At 38.2% G+C, this 13,394-nt stretch overlaps 2 protein-coding genes across 8 annotated transcripts in view; both read left to right on the top strand.

Annotated features, from left to right (window-relative positions):
* PAXBP1 (PAX3 and PAX7 binding protein 1) overlaps positions 1 to 7,924 on the top strand; it is a 31,107-nt gene extending 23,183 nt beyond the window's left edge. The window contains exons 14-18 of the mRNA XM_006920971.2: positions 366 to 442; positions 820 to 886; positions 4,044 to 4,190; positions 4,810 to 4,964; positions 6,754 to 7,924. Of these exons, the coding sequence (XP_006921033.1) occupies positions 366 to 442; positions 820 to 886; positions 4,044 to 4,190; positions 4,810 to 4,964; positions 6,754 to 6,871 (564 nt within the window). The 3' untranslated portion in view covers positions 6,872 to 7,924. The remainder of the gene's footprint in view (positions 1 to 365; positions 443 to 819; positions 887 to 4,043; positions 4,191 to 4,809; positions 4,965 to 6,753) is intronic.
* A 5,188-nt stretch (positions 7,925 to 13,112) lies between these two features.
* Positions 13,113 to 13,394, top strand: part of SYNJ1 (synaptojanin 1) — an 82,347-nt gene continuing 82,065 nt past the window's right edge. For 6 of the 7 annotated variants that reach the window (XM_006920968.3, XM_015596628.2, XM_015596629.2 and 3 more), the window contains exon 1: positions 13,113 to 13,210. In XM_006920968.3, coding sequence (XP_006921030.1) covers positions 13,113 to 13,210 — 98 coding nt within the window. The other variant, XM_006920969.3, reaches the window with a different exon arrangement.

The raw sequence follows: 13,394 nt of genomic DNA, 5'->3' as shown, positions 1-13,394 counted from the left end.
CCCTCGGTGGACATTCTTATGCACCTTTTAGACGTGGAGAGGGTGCCCTCTATCATTATATTTTCACTGATCTCATTTTGAGAAGAACTAGGTTGTGCATCTGATCTTTAATCCTTGCATAGTAGGTTGAGAGGCTGAAAGATTTCTAAATGGCTTTATTGCTTGGGAATGGAGGCGTGAACTGACAGAATAGTAGGTATGAATGACCTCGGGGCCTTCAGTGAGTAAAGTGAAAATTTGAGAAGAAAGTTCACTCAAAATTGAATACTTAATTATATGATTTGGAATATAGCTTATTTTTATTTCCTAAAATTTTAGTTTTCACATTCCTTATTAAAATATGTGATCTGTTTTTAACTCTGTAGGTGTACCTAAAAGCACTTTTATTGAGAATGCGAAGAACTTTAGATGATGATGTATTCATGCCCTTATATCCCAAAAAGTAAGTAACTTCTAAGAAATTAAAGATGATAATACTCTCCATTGTCTTTTAGATAAAGCTTCTTAAGTTCTGGAAAAACTAATAGTAGCTTGAACAATAAATTTACCTACGTAGTGTAAACCTGTAACAAAAAGGGAAATTGTTCAGTGGGGAAATTGTTCCCTTAAGCGGAATAAAGCAAATAATGCTTTTTGTTCTCCTATAATATCTCAGAATAAATTTCCATTACTTTTTAAACTTAATGTCTTCTGCAATATAGTTGTAAATTTGAAGAAGTTACTTAATTCAGTTTACCTGTTTTACTTGTAGAAATCTTTGCTTCTAGGGATTATGTGGGACTTTATAAAACATTTGGTCATGTTGTGTTTCTCTTTTAGTGTCTTAGAAAATAAAAATTCTGGGCCTTATTTGTTTTTTCAACGACAGTTTTGGTCTTCAGTTAAGGTATGTATCTATAGGGTATCTAAAAGATTTCAGACTTGGTTAACTTTATGTATTATATTTTGAAAAGTATTTTTATATTTAATTAAATAACTCCATAGGCTTAGATCTATGTGTATATACAAAGTTTCCAGTTTGCGAAATAACTTTATTTCAAAAGTTTAATAAGGTTTTGATGTTTCCACAGGAGAAAATGAATTCTCATTTCCAAAGTAAGGTCCAAGCCAGTCAGTAAAATGCCTTGCATAAAAGACAATTTCTTAAAAAAGTGGAGTACCGATACTCTTTAAGTTTTGGGGAATAAAGCACTGAATGAGATAGAAGTGAAGCCTTCATGGAGTTTGTAATCCAGCACAGTTGACAGGTAGTGAACAAGTAATCTCAGGTGTGGTGAATTATAAAGGGAAAAATTCAAGATAGCGTGAGAGCATATGACAAGGGGCACAGAGGTATTGACTGGTGAGTCATAGAAAATCCCCTTCCACCCTGAGGAAGTGGTATTTGGTTATTAGAGCAGAAGAATAAATAGGAATTGGCCCCGAGGTGAGGTTGAGCAGAGCACACTAGAAGAACTGAGGAAAAGTCAGGGATGGCTAGCGTTAGGGAGGAGATAGTAGTCCAAATGAGACAGGAGCTGCTAGGTCATGTAGAAAACTTTGGTCTGTCTTCTAAAAGTTGTAGGATGCCACAGAAGGATTCCCCCCCCCCTTTTTTTTTTATTAAGGTATGATCTACATATAGCGAAATTTGCTTTTTTTAGTGTATAGTTTTATCAGTTATGATAAATGAATATAGTCATGTAATCATTACCCAAATTAAGATATATGACACTTCCATCATGCCCCTTTGTAGTCAAGCCCACCCCTACGCCCTGGCCACCCCTCTTTGTTGTCCTGTGGTTTGTCAATGGAATTATGTAGTAGGCAGCCTTTTGAGTCTGGCTTTATTCACTTAATATAATGCATTTGAGATTTATCAGTGTTGTGTGTTATCAGTATTTCACTGTTTTTTATTGCTAAGTAGTATTCCATTGTTTAGTGGATATACCACAGTTTTTTTGTTCTGTTTTTTTTTTCATTCCTCAATTGAGGGACATTTGGATTGTTTCAGTTTGGGGTAGCAATGAATAAAGCTGCCGTAAGTGTTTGCACACAGGTTGTTCTGAGTATATAAGTTTTCATTGCACTTGGGTAAATACTTAGGCAAAGATGTTTTCCAAACCAGCAGTATGTTAGTGTTCTAGTTATTTGGTTATTTTTCATTTTCACCACATTGCACACTTGGTATTGTCAGTTTTGTTTTTTTTTTTTAAGTCATTCTGTTAATTGTATAGTGGTATCTCATTATGATTTTAATTTGCAGGTGCCTAATGACTGACGATGTTGAGCTTGTTTTCATGTGCTTATTTGCTCTATGTATATGTTGTTGGTGAAGTGTCTCTTCATATATTTCGCTTATTTTTTAAAGTTGGGTTCTTATTATTGATCAATGAGTTGTGTATTCTGGATACAAGTCCTTTATCAAGTATAATATTATGATTTGCAAAGAGTTTTCCTTTTTTTCCTCAGGCTTTGGTTTGTCTTCGTTCTCCTAACAGTCCGTTAAAGCACAGAAGTTCTTAATTTTGATAAAGTCAAATTTATCACTTTTTCTTGTTAATGATTTGTGCTTTAGGTGTCATATCTAAGAAATCTTTGCCTAAAACAAGGCCACAGAGTGTTTCCCTTGTCCTTTTTCCTGGAAGTTTCATAGTTTAAGTTTTACATTTAAATCTGTGATCTGTTTTGAGTTAATTTATGTATAGAGTGTGAGCCTGGTTTGAAGTAAGATTGTTCCATCACTGTTGAAAAGACTATCCTTTCTTTATTGACTTGCTTTTGTACCTTTGTTGAAAATAATGGACTATATATGAGTGGGTCATAGCAGGGATTTTATGTCAGCGAAGTGACTTGAACAAATTGCCTCTGGCTGCTATTTGGAGACAATGGATTGAAGTGGGTAATAATGAAATTGGGAATTAGTATTTATTGTGTATTAACTATGTGTCAGACACTGTGCTACTCTACATAGCTTGTAGAATCCTCATAATGGCCCCATCAGCTAGACACTATTCTTATTCCACTGATGAGATGGTGAGGCACAGAATAATCTGCCCAGGGTCATTCCACTTGTAAGTGGTAGAGATAGAAGTCTAACTCAGGCCAGTCTGACTCTGGCAGCTTTTCTCAACAGGAGTTCTGTTGAAGAATTAATACCTAATGCGCTTAGGCCTCCATTGTGTGTGACGAATTCTCTTATTTCCTTTGCATCTCCAATGTTACTAGCTATGCACCATTAAGTAATGGCAAAATTAAGTAATCACTTAAATAATTTTCTGTAGGGTTAATTCTTCCATGGAACCCTGCTTGAGAAAGAGTATTCCAGAGCTCTTAATCACTTGAGTAACTGCAGGGTGCAGAAAGAGATAATGGCTTAGATTAGGGAGGTGAGAGACATATACAGAATGGACAGAAGTGGGGTTCAAACCCCATCGTGAGAGAGAGCTCAAGAATGATACCTGGGCTTCTGGCCTGATCAGTTGGTTGGATGGGATTACCATTCACTGAGTTGAGAAATACTAGAAAGCAGAAGCTTTTATGGTGGGATGGGCTGGGGGCTTTCACTTTATGAAAATGGCTTCCATTTTATATGTATTAAGCTTGAGTAGCTTGAGATGTCCAAGCGACACAGCTCAGTCAAGGTTCTTGTTATCTGGAAAATATGAAGCATTATAGTCAGAAAGAGTTTATATCTTTTGGGGAGGTCATAGGACTAGCTCGGGCCTGTTTCTGACTGGAGGACATTTATCTAAGAAGCAGCACTTGCCTTGTGGTACTTTCTGTGATGGTGAAAAATGTTCTGTTTCTGGGCTGTCCAATACAGTAGCCACTACTGTATGTGGCTATTTAAATTTTAGTTGATTAAATTTAAATTAAAATTTAAAATTCAAATCCTTGGTCTTTCTAGGAAATATTCGGGCCCTATAAAAGTGCTTATCAGTACTTTGGTAAGACAAGAGTTCACTATATTTTATAAGGTGTTTTACTATGTAACTGACTTACTTTGTACCTAATTTATTGTATAACAATGCCTCTTAATAATTTCTTTTTCTCTTTTCTAGCTATTAGGGAATTTTCTTCAATGGTACGGCATTTTCTCAAATAAAACTCTTCAGGAGTTATCAATAGATGGTTTATTAAATAGATACATTCTCATGGCTTTTCAGAATTCAGAATATGGAGATGACAGCATCAAAAAAGCCCAAAATGTAAGTTAAATGATACACATCATAGTTTTCAAAGCATGTAAGTTAAAATGAATCATTTTCTTTGTTTGAAGAGAGATTTGAGATTTTACAGAAACCCCTTTGGTCTATATAGAACTTCGTGCAAGGTTGACAATCACTTTGACCACCCCAGGTAGTTCTATACCGCCAGCGATAGCATTATTTTACATAAAAATCTGTACTATTAGATATATGTATTTCTATTTATCTAATATCCATTTATCTACATTAGTATTTTTACAGGTAAGTTGCTGATAAAGGGAACCCAGTTCATTTAGGGCTTCCTGGAAAACTGGAAAATGAAGCAATCGATTATCATCATTATGTCTCTAATATACTCAAATGTTGCATAAATTATATATCTTTTGCTTTGAGTACCAGAACTATGTGTTGAAGTAAAAATTCAGATATATTCAGGAAAGTTGTAAAGTTAATGGAGGAGGTCAAGTTGAAAAGAATATCCGTTTAAAGTAATTTGTTATGTAAAGCCCAGTAGCAAGTCTTCTAGTTAAATGCATTATACCCATCATCTGGACTCAGCTTTTAGACACTCTGACTTATTCATTTTAACTATTTTATTTTGCATCTTTCTTCTCTGTAGGTAATCAATTGTTTCCCCAAGCAGTGGTTCATGAACCTGAAAGGAGAAAGAACTATTTCTCAGTTAGAAAACTTCTGTCGGTACCTTGTGCACTTAGCAGATACAATTTACAGAAACAGCATTGGGTGCTCTGATGTGGAAAAAAGAAACGCAAGGTGATTACTTAATGAAATGGTGATCTAGAGTCTTTAGTTGTCAGATTTAGTATTATTAAAATGTGTAAGTAGAAACTATACATTGATTTAGTATTGGTAAACATAATAGAACTACACAATTTTTATTTTTGTGGTTTTACCTAATCTTTTTCTAAAATATTTATGGAGCTCTTTCAAAAAGAATTCTGGTAAGGACCAGCCCTAAGGGGAAAGAATTAATCTTTGCTTTCTGTCTCTTCCTTTGAAGAGTTGGGGAGGTCACAGGCTCTTAGAATTGCATGGGTCTTGGTCTCTGAAGATTCATTTTACACATATTGTAAACCTTGGAAAAGACAGTCCCTGAAATCCAAAGCATATTGAAGGTTATATCCCAGATATATATGCCTTCTGTTGAGTTTTTCTGTATCTACATCGTAGGCTAATGATCGTTACTCAGGATTTTTTGGGTGCAGCTTATTTTTTTATCAAGGGTTAGAAGTAATGAATAAGTCAATCTTTTTTGTGGACATTGTTTTGGATGTTCATCAAATTTTGGGATAAATCCCTAGTGTAAAAAGTAAATAATAACTAGTACAATTTTAAAGAATATAGTTTTTCTAATATCATGTTTTCATTTTTGTTTAGGTCATACCGTTAATCATACCTCATAGCAAAACTTTTTTCTTTTTCCTCATTCCTCCTTCCATGAAAAAGAACCTCATTTCCTTAAGGGAAATTTGCTATCTTTTATGATAAAATTAAAAGCAAAGCAGGTAGTAAACATTTTAGTGGTAAATTCTTTGGCAGGTGGTATTTCTTCTCAAGGTGTTGTGTTTTGTTAGATAAATCCTGTTTATTTTTTAAACTTTAATTTACATATATTTAACACTGTTGTTGTTCAGAGTTAAATATCAATAACAGTATTTACTTTTCTACAGAAAAAGTCTTCAGTGCCTACTGTGTGCAGTGCACATATAATAGGTTCCAAACAGAAGTTACAAAGTTTTACAAATTATAATCCTTCCCTGCAAGGTACTTACTATAATATTGTAGAGAAGACACTACATTATGTGCTGTTTCTCACAAGCAGTTCAAACTAAATGTTATAACAGTCAGTCTTAAAGTGCAGTTCCTGGACCAGCAGCACCAACATCACTTGGGAGCTTTGTTAGAAATACATATTCTCAGGCCCCACCCTAGCCTACTTAATTAGATCTCTGGGGCTGGGCTTGGTGATCTGTGTTTTAACAACCCTGTATGTTGTTTCTCATGTTTGCTAAAATTTGAGGATTACTTAATGAGAAGGCAGAATGACTTCTAGTGAAGGGGTGATAAGGAAGCCAGGTTAAGCTTCACTACTGAACTTTGGGGGAATGTGAATTATGCTGGGTCTTGATGGATTGGTGATGAATACACACAAATATAATTTGTGTTCCAACTATATTCTAAAAGAACTAGAACTCTGCTTTGAGAAGGACTTGGAGGGCAGGGCCTGGGAGTAGTTTGGAAACATCGCATTTTTTTCTCTTTGGTTATTAATGAATACTGGTCTCAATGAAATTGAGGTGCTTTTGTTTTTGAAAATGAGTCTTTCATCTTTAGGCTAGTCATTTAAACATACACAGTTTTGTTTTATATGGCTAAATATCTTTTCAACATGCTATAGCTTTATCTTTGTTTTCCTTTAAAAATGTATGCTTGAAATAGTGATTGAAAAACCTCAAAAATGGTCATAAAGTTCATAACAAATTTTCTCTTTAAGACTTTTATACTAATTAATGAGATGCTGCTACATTTTTTTCTCTTTTAGGGAAAACATAAAACAGATAGTAAAACTCCTTGCAAGTGTTCGAGCTCTGGATCATGCTATGTCTGTTGCAAGTGACCATAATGTGAAAGAATTTAAGTCTTTGATTGAAGGAAAATAGATCTATGAGACTGAAAAGCCTATTTGCTTTAATATCATTCCCAATGTATAAATTTTGTATATATGTAAAGTTTCTTAAACTGTAAAATACTGATTCTCGTTTTAATACAAAGAACATTATTAATATTCAATACTGTGTCCTTAAATGCAATTTCTTCGGAATGAAAGGAATTTAGATTATTTCTAGGAAGTTTATGAATGTTTTCCTTACTGCCTGTCATACTTTGTTTACAGACGTATTTTATATAGTCATTCAAATTAACTCGCTCAATTAATTGTTCTCTGTAAACGATGTGTGCAGTGTAAATTGTGTAATTATGCATATATATATTTATACCACCATGGCGTTACTTTCACACTGGAAATTTGTGATGTTTTTCTACAGAGTAAGCCTTTTAACAGCAGAAAATTATTCAGTAGCAAATTGTCTTAGGGAAATTACTACACTGTTGCAACAAAAGGGCTGGCAAGTGACTAAGTGTTCATCACCTTTTGGTTAGCAGTTGCTGTCACTGTCGCTGTGCTGCCTTAAACTTGAGAGTTGAGTGTGGACTTGATCAGTGGGTGAATGGTGAACTTTCTTCCTTGAATCAGCATGACAGTCAAATGTGGGTTTAATGTGAACTCTAATATATGCAACATAAGTTTTTGAAAAGAACATAGGAGTTTAATTTTTGGAAATAGACCCACAACCTAACTGTATGGTTTGGGGCTGACTGTCCTGTCTCATTCATGATTTTATTCCCTGACCAGCTTACAAATACGTGCATTTGAATTTTAGCATCCCGTCATTATATTTAAAATCCCACATATGTGAGTTATATATGCAATAAAGAATACGCCTTGCTGATCAGCCACACCCAAGCAATTTAATATCCGTGGTCTTCTATAATGTTTATACCACATTGTAAATATTCAGAGAACTTGTTTTAAAGTTTATGCTTTCTGATTCTGTGATTTTCAAAAGAGGAATTTTTGGAAATTAAGGACTATTATTTGATAATTATATATGTAATTAAGCTTTAGCCAAGCATTAAATTAATTTTCAATTATATCCTTTGTTGTATTTTGCTGATTAGTTTTAGTCAAGAGCATTTCAAATCAGTTTAATATAGTGAGACTGGTAGTATGTGTATCCTGGTCAACTCAAATATTTAGAAGAGTGTCATGCATTCTAGTTGCTGTCAGTTTTTATTTTAGGACCACGGCTTATTGATTCTGAATGAATTTTTTGTTACACCTTAGTGGCCCACTAAAAATTTAGATGAGATCACTTATTTCCAACTTCAGAGGAATGAAACATTGAAACATGTACATATAGAACATGCACATCATTTGTGTGTTAAATTTGTATTTCCAAACCCATAGACTGATTTCTTATGTCTGCTTTTAAGGATGCTTGCAGTGAACTTTGGGACTTTTAATCTTATGAAATCCATTAGGCTGCTTTGGTTTCAGGAATGTGTTTGCACACTACAGCACAACTTTGATACAAAGCGAATTTAGCATAGACTTGTGCATAAGGCAAGTGATTCTCTTCGCAGCCAGAAAACTTTTATTTCTGAAATAGCTAAAGGACATCCTTTCTTATGAAGGGAATTGTGAAAAGATAAATTCAGAGGGTGACATTTTAATAAAGCTGAAGTTTTGTCTTCTAAATTTTTTCTTTTGGAGCAGTCATCCGAATTAACTCCAAAATAGGTGAGGAACGTTTTTGAAAAGGAAAGTTATTTCTCTATGACAATATAAACCACAGTCATAAAGACCAATTACTACTATTATATCAAATGATGGCGCCCCACCCATGTCCCTGTTGATGCCATGGTGTCCTACTGCAGATCTGTCTGAGGGCTTTCTCTTGGCCTATGCAACAGGCCGGAGTGTCCACCAGATAATGTCCTTTTGAGTATCCCTCAGCTGAAGAAAGACATGAGAAGATGAGTACCCCAATGTGTTAGGGTCCTGTGGGGAACAGTCACCATAGGAGTTGGCATTAGATGTACAAGAGATTTATTGGTAGGAACAACTTTTAGGGGAGGTGAGGGAGCTGGAGGAAGCTGGGAGAGCCTGAGGTGTGAGGTAATGTGTGACCTGTGTGCAGGACAGAGGGAAGGAATTAAAGTTCTCAGACATGCGTGCAGGTCTAAGAAAGTTGCAGCAAGGCTGACGGGGTTGTCAACCAGAAGTCACTCTTCTGAGGACTCCCATGTCTCCTGGAGCAGGCCTGCCTTTGTCCCTGCTACACTCAGTCTTTGGGGGAGAACAGAGCTTGATACAATCAAAGGCTCCTTGTAGATGATCTGAGAGGTGTAATTTCATGTTTACCACACCAGTTCCTGATCTCTCAAGACAACAGCTGTGTTCTGCATCATCTCCCAGAGGGAGTCAGTTGATTTACGCATAGCTGCCTGCAGTGATAACCTCATCAGCCAGTACTGGCCAAAAATCGTACAAGTCTTAAAGCAAGTACCTTCTTTATGGGAGTATACTAAAATGTAGACTTCCCTTAATTTTTTAAAGTCAGGTTTATTGAGGTATAATCTATAGACAGCAAAGTTCACTCTGAGTATGTCTAATTTCAGTGAGTTGACATATGCCTAATTTTGTTTTAAATGCTAATTTCCCTTGAAATGAAACCCTCGTAAGTGGTGAAATGTAGAGCTACAAAATACTATATGCAAGTATAAGTTGCTACATTATAGTAGTTCTTTATGGTTACAAGAACTCACTTTAACATGGTAATATCCATAAAGTAAAGGGAGCGTTGCCATTCTCTGATTATGACCACCATTTTGGTCTGGTTTCAAGTAAATGAAAATGAGAACAGTTAATCAGAACTTCTGCAGAGAGAACAATGAAACATGAATGTTTGAGGCCTCAAACTTCAATAAGGCTATCGTTCAGAACATTTTGGAGATTGCTCTCCAGAATTGAAACTGTCAATGGATAGTAGGTGAACAGCTACTGATACTGGCTTCACCCTCCTAGCTAAGGCAGACAGGCTAAAGATTCTTATATAGAATGGATATTGATGTGCAAAAGCCTACTCTGGACCTCTGGGCCCCAGTAGTTTGTACTGTCAGCCCTAACTCCAGCAGAGGCTTGGAAGTTAGACTCACCCAGCACATTGATGATGATTAGTACAGCATTTCTCAGAACATATACTGTAGTCCAGTTAAAAAGATCTTCAGGAAAACCTACCTTAATATCCCATGCTTGATGATTCAAAACCCATAGTAAACGACAAAAGCGTTGACAAATCCTATGGAAACCATTTAGCTACTTTCCCCAAACACCACATGTTAAAGCTTACCTTCTACATTTAACCTTAGATGTTGAAATTCCAGCGACTCTCGCTTAGGAACCAAGGGCCAGGTTGAAGAGTGAACATCCTACAGCTCTAACAAGGAGTCAACCCTTTCTGTATTCTAATAGATCTCCGCAGATCCTGATATGTTAGCTCTGTGTAACTTGAAAAGCTATTAAAGATAACTGTAGTAGATTTAGTATTCTTCAGATTTGCCAAACGTTTTCTAGCATTTTCTATAGGTAAATGCAGGCTTTAAGGAAATGGTAAACATGGTAAACATCTATTCAAATGTATAGTCTTGCAACATATGGTGTAGTGTTTTTATGTCATTGTTCAGAATAATCATTTCTAGATTGGGCCATATATAGTTACTATGTGACTCTTTGACCTATAGAAATGGGTCATCGTCCCTACAAAAGGCTCTAAGGAAGAATCCCTCCTGCCCTCTCAGCTTCTAGAGGTTGTTGACATTCCTTGATGGTGGCCACATTGCTCTAGTCTTTACCTCTGTTTTCACATTGCATTTGTGTGTGTGTAATATCCTTCTGCCCCCTTCTTATAAGGGCATTTCTGATCGCCATTTAGGGCCTACCCAGATAATCTAAATTAATTTCAAAATCCTAACTCAATCACATCTGCAAAGACTTGTTTTCACTATATTTTAACATTGACATGTTCCACGGATTAGGAGGTGGATATCTTGGTGGGAAGGCGGTACTTTGCAGTCTACCACAGACATCACTGCTCACTTTCAAGGGTCAAGAAAATGTCAGCCCATCTCTGTAGGCCCTTAAGAACTCACCTAGAAATTTGTGTATGCCAGTTTAACCTGTATTTTAAGTCAGCGCACTCCAAAGACATTCTTCAAATTTGGTGAAAATTTGTCCAGCTATTTTCAAATGCTGTGATGAACAAGGAAGTATAAATAGGAAAAAGGAACAAGAAAAAGAAGAAATAAGTTTTTAAAAATCACTAGTAAACTAGCCCTTATGTTTTCAAACCCTGAGCATATGTTTATTTCATGACTAAAATCAATTTTGAAGGGATTTGAGAAAGCTGTGGCCTACTGACAACTCTAAGAATGAGTCCTGCTTATCCCCCCAGCCCCTCGCCCCATTTAATTTGAAGAAAGAAGCAGCAATTCAAACCCAGAACCAAGAAAGTTTGACTGCAATCTCCTGACTCCAAAATCAAAAGAAACCAGGAATAGGCAGAACACTTGCTTCTAAAAGCCTAGCACCCACACTTCCTGCTTTGAGAAGGGAGGGGTTCCTAGTGTAGCTTCACACAGATGAAGGTGTGGTGGAAGGCATCTTTGGTTTGGGGTGAGCAGGTTTGGTTTCAGGTCTCAACTCTACTTGAAACAGTAATTCTTAACTTTTCTGGATCCCAGTTATAAAAAGCAACTTGCTTGTAATGTACTCAATAACATCAACATCTCTCCAGGACCCATACCTTGCATATGTTTTTCCGGTGCATGACTGTTTGGCATTCTTTCAGGGTGATAGAGGCATTATACCTAAAAAGGCAAATAAGAAAGATTCCATCCTCACCCACTCCCATGTATCTTTCTCTGTCAAATGCAATCTCCAGTTGAAATGGATTCTCTGGAAAGAAAAGCAATCACGGACCAAAAGATTCTCTTAATATGAGCTTATTTCTGAGGCTGCTTGTCAGTAACCACTACAAAAAGCAAAACAGTTTTTCTAAGGAGATAGATGTAAATGAGATGTAAAAGGAGAAATCCCTCCAGTTCTCAGAACTAAATCTGAGTGTCTTTGCCTATCTCCTAGAAAAGAAGTGACTTCTTTTCTAATGAATTATAGCTCCTTTAGTGTCCTGAAACCAGGGTGGGTCCAGCTTCTCTAAAGTGAGTGAAGAAATGTTAAGTCAAGCCACGTGACCAGGGCCTGAAGGAGGAAATGATTTTGTGCAAAATGCCAAATTTAAATTCTGCTTTTGCTGTTAAAATTAAGGCACTAAGAGGAAGAAATAAAGAAAAAGCAAAGTCAAGAGGAAACAGTTTTTTAAGTTCTGGGTTCATCAAGTTTTCAATTCCTTTGACCCTACTGGTTTTGGCTTCATTCTTATATTTAGATATATTAACTGGAAACAGAGTGAAAAGTCTGTAGGACACTGATATGAGCCAGGAAGCATGATCTGTTGAAGAATGATAAGACGAAAGGGTTAGTTGCTTTTAGTTATTAGATTCCACGGTTGGCAAAAGCTATGCGCCATTCAGTGACAATCAGCTGCACCTGGCCTCAGTACTGCCATGTTTTGTTTGGCTCAGTCTTGAGATTCTGGTTTGTGACTTCCCACTCTCCACCACACGTACAGCTGAGCACCCTTTTCTATAGTAGTCCCGAGAGCTCCAGAACACACCAGAAGAAAAGGCAGCGAACAGAGTTGTTCCAAACTAAGCATTAATTTTCCTTCCTGCCACCTACCCAGACGCTGAGAATAAGAACTCGGCGCTGTTGGAGGAGAGACACCATGGACAGCTCTTCAGGCGCAGCCTGGTTGGCCGGCGTGCTGACTCCCTCGAGCCCTCCCCCTCGTCTGTCAGGCTGGTGGGGACGACTGGGGGTGGTCCTGACACCCATCTTGGGTGCATATCAATACTCAGCCCCCAAAGCTTTTCCCCAGAGTCCCTCCCTGGCGTCCACGGGGACGGTTGGTGAGCTCTGGAGAGCCCACGCGAGGGGCCCAGGGAGGCCAGATCCTCGCTCTCCCGGCATCCCCAGAGGTGGGACCTGCAGCTGCGGCCTGGGGACACGCCGCCCGAGGGGAAGGTCGCTGAGCGTGAAGGCGGCGGGCAGCCCACCTGCAACCCGCCCGCAGGGCGGCCCCCGAGTGGGCGGGGCCTCCTTCCTGACGCTCCGCCCCTTCCCAGCGAGGGGCGGGTGTTCCTCACCCCCGCCGCGGCGCAATGCGGAAGAGATGGGCCTGCTGGAGCGGAAGTGACGCTTCCGGCGGCTGTGGCGGCAGCGGCTGCGGGAGAAGGAGGAGGAGGAGCCGGAGAAAGAGGTGAGCAAGCCGGCGGGGGGCGGGGAGCGGCCACGGCCAGACCCTCTGGCGGCCGGGCGCGCGGGCGGACGCTTCCTGAGGCCGTCTCCGCTGTCGCAGCCGGGCGGGAGCGGTGAGGGGCGACCGTGGGCAGCCGGGGTTTGGGAGGGCGGGCGGGGTTTGTCAGGAGACCGCCTTGTGCGGG

This window comes from Pteropus alecto, unplaced genomic scaffold, assembly GCF_000325575.1.
Source record: "Pteropus alecto unplaced genomic scaffold, ASM32557v1 scaffold3, whole genome shotgun sequence".
NCBI classification, from domain to species: domain Eukaryota; kingdom Metazoa; phylum Chordata; class Mammalia; order Chiroptera; family Pteropodidae; genus Pteropus; species Pteropus alecto.
Note: the sequence above shows the minus strand (reverse complement) of the source record. Positions and strands in the feature narration are given on the sequence as shown.